This window comes from Melitaea cinxia, chromosome 7 (genome assembly GCF_905220565.1).
Source record: "Melitaea cinxia chromosome 7, ilMelCinx1.1, whole genome shotgun sequence".
In the NCBI taxonomy this organism is placed as follows: Eukaryota; Metazoa; Arthropoda; class Insecta; order Lepidoptera; family Nymphalidae; genus Melitaea; species Melitaea cinxia.
Genome location: NC_059400.1, coordinates 6,526,637 through 6,543,644, shown reverse-complemented (window position 1 = coordinate 6,543,644; position 17,008 = coordinate 6,526,637). Strand labels below are relative to the sequence as shown.

General features: G+C 34.1%; 1 protein-coding gene across 1 annotated transcript in view; it reads right to left on the bottom strand.

The window, feature by feature from the left end:
• LOC123655281 (SH3 domain-containing kinase-binding protein 1-like) overlaps nucleotides 1-17,008 on the bottom strand; it is a 41,152-nt gene that overhangs the window by 11,550 nt on the left and 12,594 nt on the right. The window contains exons 6-8 of the mRNA XM_045591095.1: nucleotides 6,812-6,944; nucleotides 3,403-3,526; nucleotides 737-843 (exon numbers count right to left, since the gene is read on the bottom strand). Of these exons, the coding sequence (XP_045447051.1) occupies nucleotides 737-843; nucleotides 3,403-3,526; nucleotides 6,812-6,944 (364 nt within the window). The remainder of the gene's footprint in view (nucleotides 1-736; nucleotides 844-3,402; nucleotides 3,527-6,811; nucleotides 6,945-17,008) is intronic.

The following is a 17,008-nucleotide window of genomic DNA, read 5'->3' as shown; positions in this document are numbered from 1 at the left end:
ACTAGTGCCCTTTACATATTTTATGGAACGCTTCAGCCTGTTATATCCCACAGCTGGGCATAGGCCTCTTTCCCCATGTAGGAGATGGATCAGAGCTTAATCCACCACGCTACTCAACTGCGGGTTGGCGGATACATTCTTACTGAGTAACGATCGCTATCAGGTGTAAATTATAACAACCGGGACGGACGGCTTAACGTGCTCTCCGAGGTACGGTTGGGAGACCCACAAGGACAGCACAAACACCCAGACCAAGGCAAACATCTGTATCCGCATCCGCAACCGGCAGCGCAATAGCCACAAACCAGTGCTGTGACCGTTGCGCCTGCGTTCGAAAGATAAAAAAAATATTCTTACAAGATGCTGCGCTAAAAATGTCGATCCTTTCTCTTTGTATAAAAAAATAAAAGCCAAAGCAGTTTTTACAAAAATTGTTACGGTTATCAAAGTTTTTTTTCTGACTATTCAAAACATATGATTTAAAAATTATTTTGAAAGGTACATTTTATAAAATATATTTCAGGAATATGAATTATTTCATATTCGTCGTTTTAGTTTTTTTTTAAACTGTAGCATTTTTAACCTAATTATATTGTCATTTACTTTTATAAAGACCTTGTGCTGCGACTCAACTCACTCAAAGACATACCATTCAATGTATAGAGTCCTAGGTCTAGGTCTAGGTAAATAGGTCCTACCTCGTCTGGACTTTAAAATTATTATTAAAATAACTTACGTCTTATCCGATGACGGTATAATCTTGTTTTTTAGCCCGCTGAACAACCCTCCAACTCCTGACGTCGGCGTGGGACTCTTCTTAACTGGCACCGGGGGTTTCTTGACCTACAAATATAATAAACTACTTCAACAGTAGATATAACATTGTTATATATTGTAATCAATTAGTACATAATGCACGTTGGCGTAGTGATCACACCAACTGGCGTGCGCGAGATCGATGCCCATACATGACAGGTGTTTGCGGTGACTATACAGATAGCTATTGTGATCACTCATTATAATGAAACAACCCTTCCAGATAGGACAGGAGAAACCATGGTCCTCCCGTGACCATGGTTGCTGTAAAGTATTCGAAACGTCGGCAATGTAAAAAACCCAATAAACCGCGATAAAATCCGAAAAAGTTCATCATCATCATCATCATCATTACAGCCTATACAGTCCACTGCTGGACATAGGCCTCCACAAGTTTACGCCAAAAATAACGTGAACTCATGTGTTTTGCTTTTGTCATGAAAAAGTTGCTTCATAATAATTATTGTGTGTTACGAAAAGCAAAACACAAACATTTTGAAATAAAAAGAGTTACTAGTGAAAAGTATCTAGGGCTAATTTTGGATAATCAACTGACTTGGAAATTACAATTGGAAAAAGTAAAATCAAAGTTAACATCACTTACTGGAGCACTACGCGGAATTGTTCACTGTCTACCACAAAAAGTACGCCACTTTATTTATAACTCTCTGGCAAAGCCGCACATAGACTATTTGATAGAGATCTGGGGATCAGCTGCTAAAACTAATCTTAACACTCTTCAAGTCGCTCAAAACAAACTGGTTAAATTACTATTTCATTACGATTTCCTAACACCTTCAACTAAAATATATAAAGATACGAAAATACTTAACATTGAACAATCATACAAATACTATTCTTGCATACTTATAAGAAAAATTATAAATAAAGATGTACGTAGCACTGTAACTTTTACTAAAAAGAAAAATATACAAACAAAAATGTTGAGAAGTTCTAATGACCTAGTTCTACGCCCACCGAGAACAAATTACGGGAAAAGGAACATTACATATGAAAGTGTACAAATATATAATAAAATGCCCACAGTTATTAAAGAAGCTAAAAGCATCCTGGGAAAAGGAACATTACATATGAAAGTGTACAAATATATAATAAAATGCCCACAGTTATTAAAGAAGCTAAAAGCATCCTGAAGTTTAAAAAATTGCTAAAAAATTATTTACAAAATCTAAAAATATAATAAAAACAATTATCACAACTACAAACAAAAATTATCATCTAAAATAATGAGTGGAAGTAATAACGTAAATGAAATAAACAAATAAATAATAATTAAGAAATAGGTTGCAAAACAATAAAAAAAAAAACTACAAATTTATACATAAAAAAAAAATATAATACAAAATATCAAAATAAAATTCTTAGTCTGCAAAAAAAAAATAAAAAAAAAAAATAAAAAAAAAAAACGTCAATTTAATATTATTTACATATGTATATGTTTAAAAGACCCTCACTTTAAATCAAAGTAATAACGTTAAAATAACAAGGAAATAGGTTACAAAATCTCAATAAAAAATAAAGTAATTAATAAATAAAAACCTTAATTATATAATTTTAAAATCACACACATACGAGTAAATATATATTTCGCCTGGCCGCATCTAGTTTAATATTTGAAGATCTATGTATTTGTTTGTGTTTCGTCGCTTGCTGCTTTTGTTCCTTTTTTTTAATGCATAGTGACCGGTCTTACCATTGATGTAATGCGTTTCTACCCACTTTTTGGTTTTTGTGACGATATTGTATATTGAACTTTGTTTATTACCGACACGCTCGGCTAGAATTATTGTAAACTTGTAGATATTTAAAAATGTATTCTTTCTAATGTATTTCTCATATAAGTGAATTGTTAATTCTTATGAGAATAAATATCTTTGACCTGAAAACACAAATCTATGTACAAATAATTTTTACTTATGGCGGTTTCTCCTCTAATATTATAAAAATTTAGGCGTTGGTTATTTTTGTTGAATTCGTTTAGTATAATATTTGTGCGTTATTTAGCAAGGTATCGTTAGTTATAAAACATGTTAAGACTGTAGAAAGAAAAACGAATGTCAATTTGTTAAATGTCCGTAACAATAGCATCAGCTGTCACCGAAATTTAAACACAATCAAGTCTCGTATATTTTAAAGTTACGATAGTGGCCGTGAAAGCTTAAAACTTATAATTTGATAAGTATTTAAATTAATCGCGAGTAAAACCAAATGCGATGATTAAATAAAATTAAATGCAATGCGTCCTGCCTGTGATACAGAGCCGAGACGTGGACACTGACGAAGGGACTGGTCCACAAGTTTAAAGTCGCTCAACGTGCAATGGAACGGGCTATGCTCCAAGCATTGTTTATCTCAAAGATAGGATTAGAAATGAAACTATCCGCGAGAGAACGAAAGTAACCGACATATCCCACAGAATTAGCCAGTTGAAGTGGCAGTGGGCTGGTCATCTGTGTCGCGCGAACTTGGGGAGGCCTATGTCCAGCAGTGCAGTGCAACAAGCTGAACTGACTAACTGACTGAGTAAAACCATGAATGATATCTCTATAATAATGATTATCTTACTTGTTCTGGCGTTCCATCTGCAACCGTCTCGCTGTTTATAATTTTTTCAGATTCACTCTTGTTCGTGTGCGTGACTGTACTTTGTGTGCTGCTTTCTTTACTTATTGTACTTTCCTTGTGCAAGCTGAAATAAAACAAAAAGAGTGTCATATTATATTATAGATATCATAACCCGTGTACACATTATATATGGTATGTATGTAACTTTGTATGTATGGTAACTTTTATATTTTTCAAAGTAATCTGATTTACGACATGCATTTTGCACATAAAAGATATCGCCATATTGTACTATTCTGTATATTCTTGTAATGTTAATGTACACACTAAAACACTATATAACAAGAATTTTATTTTTAATTTAGTTATCTTGACACACGTTTCCTTTGATAATTTCATAAGCAAAAATAGACAGACCTTCAATTTATATACGAAATATTAAATTGCCTAATTCTGTATTCTAAATTAATTCCAACATGGAAAATTTTATTACATCTGTCTTATATTTTTGTTGTATTTTGTTACTTATCGTTTGATTGCAAATTTCTGTCTATATCGTAGGAGACACATTTACATGCGTGGGACGTGTCTATGAACACAGACCTTCAAACGCCTTATACACAGACAGACCGACGTCAGCGATGAACAGTTAAACTTCTAATTGGTTTGTAAAAATCTACGTGCAATGCATTTTATTCAACAATTTAAAATTATAGACATCCATCCATGCATCCAACTTTTTTTTAATAAATGTTGCCTGCAACTTCGGTGGTTTCAAAATCTCTTAAATAAATCATTTATTTTTTAAGGTTAAAGTAGCCCTGTGCTATTACAGACTATAATTTATTTGTGTGCTAAAGGCGACGGGCGAAAATGGGCCTAAACTTTACGGTCCGTTACATCATTGAAATATTTATCAATATTCGTTTCAAGTTTTTTCATTCCCAATGGCGAAACGATTCGTTATTTTACCATGGGATAGTAAATTGATTAATAAATTGAAACACTTTTGTTTTCCTGTGCCCTAGTATATTTTTCTGTCCTATTGGGACACTTCAAATGTTGCTAGCTGAGAAAAACGAATTATTGGATTACCAATTCGTTTTATTTGTCTTTATTTTTAAGGTTTTTTATTATGTACTTATGTTGCATAATAAAAGTATGCAATGCTATCATGATTTGCAATGGGTATAATGGTTTTATCTAAAAAAAAAAGAGATTCTAAGTATAAAAAAACGACTACCTATATTTTTTAAGGTGGCAATCGAAGGCGTAAAAACATTAAGTCAGGTGTAAGTCAAGTGTCAAAGCCATTCACTCGTTTTGTTCTCAGCTTGCGGCAGTTATGGCGGCAGTGAATATTTTTGTGTTTTGTGCATTTTGTTTGATGTTTTGGTTTTCTTTCACGACTTTCGCTACGTTTAACAACAACAGCACAACAACAACACAACGACGTTTTTTACATATTAGTTGACAATTCTCGCAGAGGATGAGACGCCATCCGAGTTTATTATTGTAATTGTGTGTGTTGTGTTTATTAATGTCCGTAATATGGTATCTAGGCTGGGCAAGACATCAAGAAAATCTAATACCACCTGCACAAGTTTTTGATAACGTTCTAATAATTTATGATGATGAATAAATAAATGTTAAAATAATTAACCATTTTTTATTTAACTCTCCCCTTTAATATTGACAAATGAAAAATAACAAATACATAGATTCAATATTGTAATAAACATGCTTTATCATTGAACCGTAGGTGTCCATAATCGTGTAATTGTACTTTAAATAATACAAGTACTGAGTGACTATAAGGATTTGAGGTTATTTTTTTAGTAAACAAAGTCATCTTGTAACTTTTTTCTCCCATGAAGGATTTATGTAAAATGTTCTGTATTCGATAAAGGACTATAGTTTCTATAGAATTACACTAAAATCATCAATGTAACGTTCAGGCCCAACTTTCTATGGACGTTCGCCCGCCTCCTTTCATTATGAATTATTTAACCAATCTGACGTGAATGAGTTGCAAGCATCCATCCATCCAAACATTCGCTTTTACAATATTAGTAAGCTAGTAAAATCCTTAAAACGATCTTTGGCAACTTTACTTTCGTTTTCATTACTGTAGTTCGATAGAACCAAAAACTTATCATAAGTACAATCTTGATGAAAATTCTTGAAAGATAATTCGCAAACGGATTACATACAATCATTAAGGAAGCTTATATAAACAATTTTTGTACATATTACATTCTTTACATTTTACTTTTATATGTATACGTTAAATACTACAAATAAATTGAATAAATAAATAAATAAATAAATAAATAAATAAAAATATCTATAACATGCACACACGGTCGTCTGTTCCTATGCTTGTGTTACAGGTAACAGCCGACTGTTATAACGATTTTTTTTTTGATAAATATACATAGAAACAATAAATAGAATAAATACAAATATTACACCCAGCCTCAGGTGGGAATCGAACCTGCAACCCGCGGAACAGAAAGCAGGGCCAATACAAACTGCGCCAACGGGGTAGTCAAATTGTGACATATACAAGAAACATAAAACTAAATTATGCTAATCTCTCGGTATCCGTTTCGGTTACAAATGAAAGATCTTAAGAACGGCAATTTCATAACTCGATTGAGTCAATATCGATTGGCACGTCGCTTTGCCATTTTAGTTCACATTCTGACAATTTAAGAAAAATAGTTTCTGATCATTTTTTAATTTTCGTCTTTTGTGAAATAATTTTAGTTATAGTTTAGTATAGTTAATAAACTTTACTATAGTATATTTTTCAATTTTCTTAGCTCGTCTATACAAATAAATAAAATTAGAGTGTCTGTTTGTATTTTGTAATATTAAAATAACTGCTTCTTGCTAAATTAATATGTATGTAACTACGTATACACGGTACATATACTAAAATAACATTTTTTTTATAATTTTTTTCTGTCTGTCTGTCTGTTTGTTCCGGCTAATCTTTTAATCGGCTGGACTGATTTTGAGGAGACTTTCACTGGCAGATAGCTGATGTACTAAGGAATAACTTAGGCTACCTTTATTTTAGATTTTTTTTATAACTCTGCGAAGTGAACTAAAACTATATATTTAGCTAAATTCCATGCTGATGAAGTCGCGGGCACAGCTAGTCATTTTATAAAAACCTTCTACAAAGTACATATAAGAATACTTTAGTAACAAAAAATCGTCTAGAATTTGTCTAACCGTTCTCGACTTTTGCTAAGCAGCAACACGTTGAGCGATTTTCATATTTATTTATATTAATTTTTTACATAAGTACTCTTTAAAACTTTAATAAAAACTAGTTTTCGTTAATTGAAATTGTTGTTCCTTTTTAATTGTTGTTTCCTTGAATCTTTTAACGTACCTTACTTTAGATGTGGTCAGTTCTTTAACGGAGGCAGTTTTTTCGGTGTACTTGTTGAGTATTGGATAGAGCGGACTAGTCTTTGTGGGTGGCCGGTCTGGCTTCTTCTGGATTTCTTCAGCATCTTCAGCAACTGCAGTGAAAAATATAAACATATATTATAATTTATCCAAACGTTTTATTGTATTTTAGTCGTGTGATAAGAGACTCAAAAGCTTAATGAGTAATCGAATGGAAGGGTTTTAAACAAATATATATTAGTAGCAAAATATTTATTTCCAAGTATCTTAAGTCATGAATCCATATAAAGGCAAAATATTAAATACTTTTGTAGTCAGATAAATGCTGGCCTATGCAAATTTAATAAGCAATTATGATGCTATTGATAGTTTATACACAATTTTTCAATATTGAGTAAAAGAAAAAAGGCATAATATTGCAGTTTTAAAATATTAGTAGGTATCTAAGATACGACAACAATACATAATTTTTTTTTTAATTGTCACACCGGTATTTTCAAAGAACAACAAAGTAATCGCGGATATAAACAACTATTTGCAGCAAATAAATGTGACGTAGTTGATTATTTTTGTGTTGTTAGTAATCGATTACGTGTGATGATTTGAATGTCACTACTTTTTTACCTGCTCGTGATAAATTTTTACATTGGCCGTACATATGTTTGTCGTTGTCTGGGCGTTTGTTTGCGTTGTTTGTTTCCGGATCCCCGACACAGGATTAATGTTACTTGGGAGTTGGAGTATGAGGTATTTTTTTAAATTTTTACAGCGTTATATACTAAATTTATATACTGAGTTCAACGTATACACCTTACAGGCAAAAAATTAGTAAAAAAATTAGAACATTTTTCATTGAATTAAAAATGACTACAAAATAATTGCATGCTAACTACGCCGGCAAACAAGCGTACAGCTCACCTGTTGGTAAGCGATTACCGTATAGACAGACGACTGCAACACCAGAAGCATCGCAAGCGAGTTGCCGGCCTAATCCCTCCAGAAGCTATGGTCACCTTACTAACCAACAGGGACACAATACTGCTTGAAAACAGTATTATTTAGCTGTGATCTTCTGTAAGGTCGAGGTACTACCCCAGTCGAGCTGCTCTATATTTTGAATTATGGTGTACTTTCCTAATTACAATAAATGACAATTTGTGCAGTTTTAACATAGGTTACTTTAAGAAAGTTATAAGTTATAACGCTTCAAAAGAAATTAAAAATTAATTACTTGAGTTTTACTTTGCCTAGCGTTAAAAACAAAAGCGACCTAAACATAATTTCGTGTCGTTTAACTTACGAACTTGGAACTTTACGAACTTTAACATCTAAAAAAATAATCGTTGAAGAAATATTAAAGAGTTTAACTTACGAACTTGGAACTTTACGAACTTTAACATCTAAAAAAATAATCGTTGAAGAAATATTAAAGAGATGGAGATATTTCACCTTTAACATTAAATGCTACCAATAAAAATGTTCGTTACAAAAAGAAAACTTATACATATATCGCACCCTTAATAAAACAAAGATGTAACTCAAAAATCGCAATTTGTGGGAATTGGCGTTTGAAGTTTAGCACTTTTTCCGCATTGTGTTTGATTAAAAATTACCAATTATTCGTAATGCTTTTAATGACTTTTATTATTGATATCAGTAGTTTAAAGTACAGAGATTAATAGAATAATAGAAAAACAACTGTGTTAAAATCTATAATAGCTGTAAAATGGAGATGAAAAAAAAGTTCCGACTTAAATCTCTTTATGCCAAAAATTACTTAATATTTTAGGAAGTATTTCAAAAAAATTCTCTTTAGTATTAAAACATAACAAAAAGTTTTAAAAATAAATCACAATGTTTCGTTTTATGATTATTTAATTGTAATTATGATGTTGTATGTACTAATGCATCATTTTTTTATAAAACGAAAACTGAAATTTATCACCTTTTTTTTAAATTAAACAAATTTTTATTAATCATCCGATATTTATATATATCTCTTTATGGCTACAAATATTGTTTTTTAAACAAAACAAAAACTATACACTATTATAAGAATTAGGTACAATTAGTCTCTAGTACTGTGTGGCTACGGGTACTGTGTGGCTACGGTACCAAAGAATATAGCCATCCCCTCTCTTCCCGTGGATGTCGTAAGAGGCGACTAAGGGATAACACAGTTCCACTACCACCTTGGAACTTAAAAAGCCGACCGGTGGCGGGATTACCATCCAACTGCTGGCTTTGAAATACACAGGCCGAAGACGGGCAGCAGCGTCTTCGGTGCGACAAAGCCAGTACTGCGGTCACCAACCCGCCTGCCCAGCGTGGTGACTATGGGCAAAACACATGAGTTCACGCTATTTTTGGCGTAAACTTGTGGAGGCCTATGTCCAGCAGTGTATAGGCTGTATAGGCTGTAATGATGATGATGAGTCTCTAGTAAATATCTCCTAAAATCACAAATAATTACTAACCACAAATAATCTAATATATAAAATTCTCGTGTCGCGGTGTTTGTAGTTAAACTCCTCCGAAACGGCTAGATCGATTCACACGAAATTTTGTGTGCATATCGGGTAGGTCTGAGAATCGAACAACATCTATTTTTTATACCCCTAAGTTATCATATATGGCAAAACAACGTTTGCGGGGTCAGCTAGTAAATAGTATAAAAATCAGCAGTCTCTTCTTTCTTATATTGTCTATCATCTTGTTTTTACTCATTGTTTGAATTATCATATGATACACATATATCACACTGACCTTTTTTTGGTTGGTGAAACCCTAAGTTAAATACCGTCAGAATCAATATTTTCTGCACATTAGAATCGTCTCGCCATAAGACTCGACGAATTCCAACCACCAGAGCAGGTTGGGTTTCGAAATGACTACAACACCGTAGACCACATCCATACTGTTCGACAGATTATTCAAAAGACAGAGACATATAATCAGCCGCTGTGTATGGAATTTGTGGACTGCGAGAAAGCCTTCGACTGTGTCGAGACCTGGGCTGTCCTGGACTCTCTGCAGAGATGTCATATCGACTGGCGATATATCGTGGTACTGAGATGTATGTACGACGCAACGACGATGACCGTTCATGTCCAGGACCAGAGAACAAGACCTATTTCCCTGCGGCGTGGGGTAAGACAGCAAGATGTAATATCACCGAAACTGTTTACCACTGCGCTGGAGGATATCTTTAAGACCTTGAACAAGGCATCAATGTCAACGGTGAATACATCTCACCTTCATTTCGCCGACGATATCGTCATCTTTGCGGACACGTTAGATGAGTTAGGCCAAATGCTAGCCGGTCTAAACGAGTCCTCCCGACGTGTCGTTCTCTGTATGAACTTGGACAAAACGAAAGTTATGTCTAACAACCAAGTCATACCGAGACAGGTATCGATCGATGGTACCCTTCTCTAAGTTGTTCAGGATTATATTTACTTAGGCCATACTATCCAACTAGGCCGCAACAACTTTGAGAAGGAGGCCGATAGGAGAATTCGGTGGGGCTGGGCAGCATTTGGCAGGCTTCGTCGAGTCTTCACTTCGAAGATTCCGCAATGCTTGAAGACAAAAATCTTCGAGCAATACATCCTGCCTGGGTTAACATTACCGAGCCGAGACATGGACACTGACGAAGGGACTGATCCACAAATATAAAGTCCCTCAACGTGCAATGGAACTGGCCATGCTTGGGGTTTCCCTCAAAGATAGGATTAGAAACGAGACTACCGCGAGAGAACGAAAGTAACCGATATAGCCCACAGAATTAGCAAGTTGAAGTGGCAGTGGGCTGGTCATCTGTGGCCCAGGACCAGTGGCTGTTGGAGCAGACGCGTCCTGGAGAAGAGATCGCGTCTTGGCAAACACAGTGTGTGACGTCCTCTGGCCCGTTGGACCGACGATCTACCTAAGATTACTGGTGTAAGCTGGATGAGGATTGCGGAAAACCGGGATGTCTAGCGCGAACTTGAGGAGGCCTATGTCCAGCAGTGCATTACAATAGGCTGAACTGACTGACAAATATTTGGTTTATTATTGCAGTCAGAGTCAGAAGAACTTTGATTTTCAAACATAAAATGTCTTCTGTTGACAGGCTTATTAAACAACGTATTAAAATCTACAGTGCATCGTCGTCACTCAGGACGACGTCACTTAGATCTGTGTATTATACTGGAGAAATATTGTAACTGGCCACACTATTGTAATTTCGTCGCTCTCTCAGCTCAATTTGCTCATATTTTGCTCAGTATTTTGTGGTGAATTGGTGTAAGACGTCTTTTCTTCACAATCCGTTGTAAAGTTTTGTGGGGCAGGGTTTTGGGTAGGCATTAAACTATTGGAGCTTGAAAAACTGGATGAAGATGAGCTAGAAGAGCTAGATGAATCGGAACTAGATTAAGATGATCTTGAAGACGAACTAGAGGACTGTAAATGGCTAGTATTATTTAGGTGTCATTTTTCTCGTCAACTCATAAGTGACAGTAAAATATTGAGTCGGTGTCATCATTTTCGTCAGCTCTGCAGTTACATTTTTGGCCTCTGGAGATAATGTATTTTGTTGATTTTCCTCTTCAACCTGCATAACTTCTTTAGTCTAAAATAACAATAATTCATAACACTGTAGTATATTTTAAGGATGAATAATAATCATAATTATTTAACGTCAAAATAGCAGCATTGTTGAATGATAATGATCTATTCAGTCGTTTTGCCATAAAAGAGTAACAATCATCCATCCATACGTCATCCTCATAAACTTTCACATTTATTACAGTAATCAGATGAAAAAAAATTAAAACTTATTACACTATTATTATATTACTTAAAAAGCCGACCGGTGGCGGGATAACCATCCAACTGCTGGCTTTGAAATATACAGGCCGAAGACGGGCAGCAGCGTCTTCGGAGCGACAAAGCCAGCCCTGCGGTCACCAACCCGCCTGCCCAGCGTGGTGACTAAGGGCAAAACACATAAGTTCACGCTATTTTTGGCGAAAGCTTATGGAGGCCTATGTCCAGCAGTGGACTGTATAGGTTGTAATGATACACTATTATGTTTATCTTATAACTTTTACGCTCGATACGCTGAAACTTAACAAAAATTGTGAACTCTAAGACGACTCCGTTTTCAAAACCTATACAAATAAGCACAACAGTTACAAGTTATTCTTAACTTTTACACGAAAAGGGAATTAATGTTGAAAGTTTTTACTTATCTTTCGTCATTCTAAATAATAAAAAGAAGTAAACAAAAGTGACTTTTATAAATAGCCTTATTTATTACAATAAAGTGATACTTAACCAATTACTCCAACAACTCAGGCATATATTTCAATATAAAACTGAAGTGTTAGGCGTTAACTTTGTAAAATTTGTCAATTTTTAAAACAAAACCGAAGTAAATCCAAATGTTACACATCATTATCAAATGCGTTTTCTGAGAGAATGAAGTATAACAAAAATCATCTTTTTATTTTACATCCCTTTTAATCTAATATCGAATTATTTGATGTTACTCAAAACGGCAGCACTTTAATCTCCGCTCACTGCCGGTGCATCTCTGAATCACGCCACTTTATAAGAACTGACTTGTCAGTTCCAGTTCATAGAAAAGAGAGCAACAGTCGCGTATCTCTCTGTATCTTATAGTTAAAACGCCGGAGTCGAAGTCTACCTATTCTTTATGCGACGAAGACGGGTTTTCTTGTAAAATCTCCAAATCCACAAATTTTGAGTTACATCTTTGTTTTATTAAAGGTGCGATATACCTACTTGCAATTGTTAATAACAAATTTAGAAAAACCTAACAATAAAGTTATCGTTATTTTTAAGTTCCGTTTAAACGATTAAATATATACACTCTATCCTGGCGAATAGAATGCAATAGAAACAGTAGCTACTTACGCTTATGTACCATATTTACTGAACTTGAGATACTCTTGCATAAACACAACTGATTTATTTATAATTTTATATAGCTGCATTGAAAGTAATACTAAATTTTTCGCGCGCGAAAAATGTCAATTCTTTAATAACTTCACATACTAAACGACACATACACGCTGTAACGCATGTAAAATATTACAAATGACTGATTTCGAATCATATTTATTACGTTTAATGCATTGTTGTCAATCAATTCATCGATTCATTATCAAAAACAAACCGACCAATAAAACGAAGTAGACACATTATTATTGATAATCACGATCACTTTGCAACGTAGTCGATTACTTGAAAACTGATAAACTTTTTAATCTTGTCAATAATGTTTAAATAGTAGTGTTACACATTAAAAACTTTTACATTTACTTTTTAGTTATTTACCCAACTAGTGCATAATTCCGAACTTCTTATGTTATGTAGAAATACTTAATATCAACAAACTTTAGTATGTAGGGTCATTGCGCCTGTTCGCGTCCACTTAGTGCAGTTGGCAAGTTTGAAGAAGAAAATAAAAATGTCCTCGCACCAATTTCTATGAAAAAATTATTCACTGTGTTCATTATATAGTCTATTTAAAGATTAATTTTCAGTTTTGTTCGAAACATCTTCTTATTATTTTATTTAAATACAAACTTCAGAATTAGGCGATTTACCCAGTTTGCGTCCATAAAATCCAACTTGCGTCCACCCGCTGGACCACTTCGCGTCCACCAGCTTAGAAAAGGAATAAAGAGGTGATATTTTTATGATAATGTAAAGAGAGATTGGATTTTAATAATTTATTTATTAAAGAATTATAGTTATTTAAAAATCAACATATTAACATTAATAAATCACTATAAAGAAAATAATACACATATTTATTCTTCTTAACATTGATAGAACTTAAAATTAAAAAACAAATTAGGTACCTATGTAGTCAGTAAATAGTAATTCCACCTATAAAATTCAACAATTATCTGTTCTGTGAATTTTAAAGGAATGTAAGCAAGCTAAAGATCAGCCTGCAATTACAATCACAGCAGCCTTTCGCAGTCGACTACTGGACATAGGCCTCAACAAGTTCACTCCTGTGTTTTGCCCATAGTCACCACGCTGGGCAGACGGGTTGGTGACCGCAGGCCTGGCATTGTCGTACCGAAGACGCTGCTGCCCGTCTTCGTCCTGTGTATTTCAAAGCCAGCAGTTGGATGGATATCCCGCCATCGGTCGGCTTTTTAAGTTCCGAGGTAGTAGTGGAACTTAGTCGCCTCTTACGACATCCACGGGAAGAGAATGGGTGTTTATGTTCTTTGATGCCGTAAGCACACAGCACCACAAAGATCAGCCTTGATTAATAATAATTATGGAAACAAAATACGGGGTGGACACATATCGCCATTCGCATTAAATATTAATAATACCGCTGTTTTCTTCTTCGTTACTTGGTTTTATTTGATACTAGCTGTGCTCGCGACTTCATCCGCGTGGAATTATAATTATAATAAAAAAATATTGTTCTGTTCGTAGAATTACAAAATAAATAAATTTCTAAAATAAAGGTAGCCTAAGTTACTCCTTATTTCATTAGCTATATAGATGGTAACGTCAAAACCAGTCTAGTCGTTTCAGTGATTAGCCGGAGCAAACAGACAGACAGACAGACAAAAATTCTAAAAAATGTTTTTATTTATTTATTTATTTTATTTTCTTACATCTAATATTACAGGCATAACCCAATTCATTAGACATAGTAAAGGAGACACAAAGCAAAAGGAAAAAATGTTAAACTATAATTAAAAAAGAATTAGCTGACTTGAACATAATACTAAAAACCAAACAATAATAAATATAAAATATTAAATTCATTTCTCATAACATATTATATACAAAGTAACTTTAGCGAATTCACTCTACGAACAAGAAAAAAGGTCTAGTGTGTCAGCCACCAAGTTCAGCGTTTTCAGCTCGGTTCTGCCGTGGGGTACTGCAAATAAGCTCGGTCGCTGTCTTCGTTGTAGATGATACCTATCGGGTACGCTCAAACCTATCCACTGCAGTACCCCTGGATTATTGACAACAACACGGAATAATTTTAAAATATAAGTTGCCAGAGCCAGCTCTCTCCTAGTCTCCAACTTGTTGTATCCAACCATGCCCAATACAAAAAATGTTGGATACATCAAGGGATACAAGGGATACACGCCATAAAGCCTATGGTAAAGAAACCTGGTGAATTTATTTTGAATACGTTCCAGTATGAGTCTGTATTTGACTTCATGTGGAGATCATACTACCGCATTATACTCAAGCTGACTTCTTATTAGGGCATCATACAGTAAAGAGATTGCTTATTTTGGTATAGGTACCGTGTATAAATCAATATACATTTAGTAAAAAGCTGTTACTTTAATATCACAAACAGACACTCCAATTTTATTTATTTGTGTAGATAAGTTTTGTACCCTCTTGGTCTGCACCCACTGATTTTGTCCAATATCGGAATAGCATATTTTTTGCATAGGTACTTGTCTTACGGATTTCTTCTTCTCTTGGATGTCATGCAAATCTTCCCCTAAATCTTCCTCTGTGTATGTTCTTTTTTCCTTCTTCTTTCTTATTTGCAAAGAACTCATCTTAAACAGAAAAAAATAAGAAAGAAATCACTTATTTCGTTCAAAGTAGAATAGGTATTAAACTTTTAGTTTTATGTATTAAACTTATAGAATTAATTAAAAAAATGGACGCGATTTAGTTTTATTACTAATCCCTTAGGTATAGTTTGCGTCCATTGCGGACGCAAAGTGGAAGTTTTATAAATTCGGTGTAGTAGTTCGCGTCCACCTTATTTTAACTGTTAACTATAAAAAAAATAAGCAAATTCATAATTATTATAATTCCTTTTATCATAACCAACGCCTAGAAACAGCTATGTATCCAAAATAGACATAAAACAATAAAAGACTCACCTTCAAACAAACCGCTGCCCACTATTTTCTTCTCATTATTCCGTGCCTTCGCGCTCTCTTGTTGAACAGCCCTCACTAACTATTTTTTTTACCCAGGATTGCTTGGACGCACGGAACTTTTGTCTATGCGTACGTGCCTCTTATACATTGAGGTATTAGCCGGTAATTATTTTTCGACTTATTGGTGTCTTAGTATACTTAATTTCGAGACTTTTCAAAGTGAGATCCGTAAAATGGACGCGAATTGGGCGATGGACGCGAACAGGCGCAATGACCCTATATGCCTAATAAACAACTCACTTTCTGTGCCCATTTTTGGAATGCACTAATATCGAAATTAAAACTAAATTAAAAATGTTTCGATATTTGATAAACGTTCACTCGACAAGACGTCGACACTATTAAAATACTAAAATACTGGCTAAGCCTCGATACGATGAGGTAAGGTTACGCAAAATCACGACTTCGACCACTCTCGAGAACTCGCAACCTTCACAAGAAATGTCAATAGCAGAACATCGTACGTTATGGGCGGTTGTTACTAATGTGATTAGATGTCGTCATTTGTTTACGTATGTAACACGCGAGGCTTCAAATACGATGCACGCATTGTTATGGTTTCAACTGGGTTAAATAAGGTAATTGATTGTATGCATTGACGTTCAAACTACTTAAGCTGCTTGGTTGAATAGTATGATCAATCTTATTGTAACGAAGCGTAATTTAATTAGCCCAGAAACATAACAAATGCTTCGCATGGTAGGTATCACGTCAGAGAACCAGTAATTAAGTAGTTCATTTATGTACACTTTATTTGTCATAGCATCATTTTTAGCTAATTTACTATGACTAATTAAGACAATTAAATTGACTAGTAGTCGCCCAGTGGTCGAAATTCGACCATAATTAAAAATTTAAATAAAAAAAAAACAATAATGAAAATAAAGATTTTTTTTAATTTTTTTATTTGACCACAGGCTGACAATCAACAAAAGAGTATACAATATGCGTGTGTATGTCAAATACATGGTAGTCAGTAATGGTTTTTTTAATGATTTGATATATTTTTATGCATAATTTAAAAAAATTATTAGCATTCTGCACCCCTTCTCTCTATAAACTATAAGTGTACGAAATTTCATACGCCTCCGTCCACGTAGTTTTCGTTAAAAGGGGTACAAAGTTTTTGCGTCATGTATTATAATATAGATAAACAAAACAATTTTAGGACACAGATCACGAAGCCACTCGCAAGGTTCTTT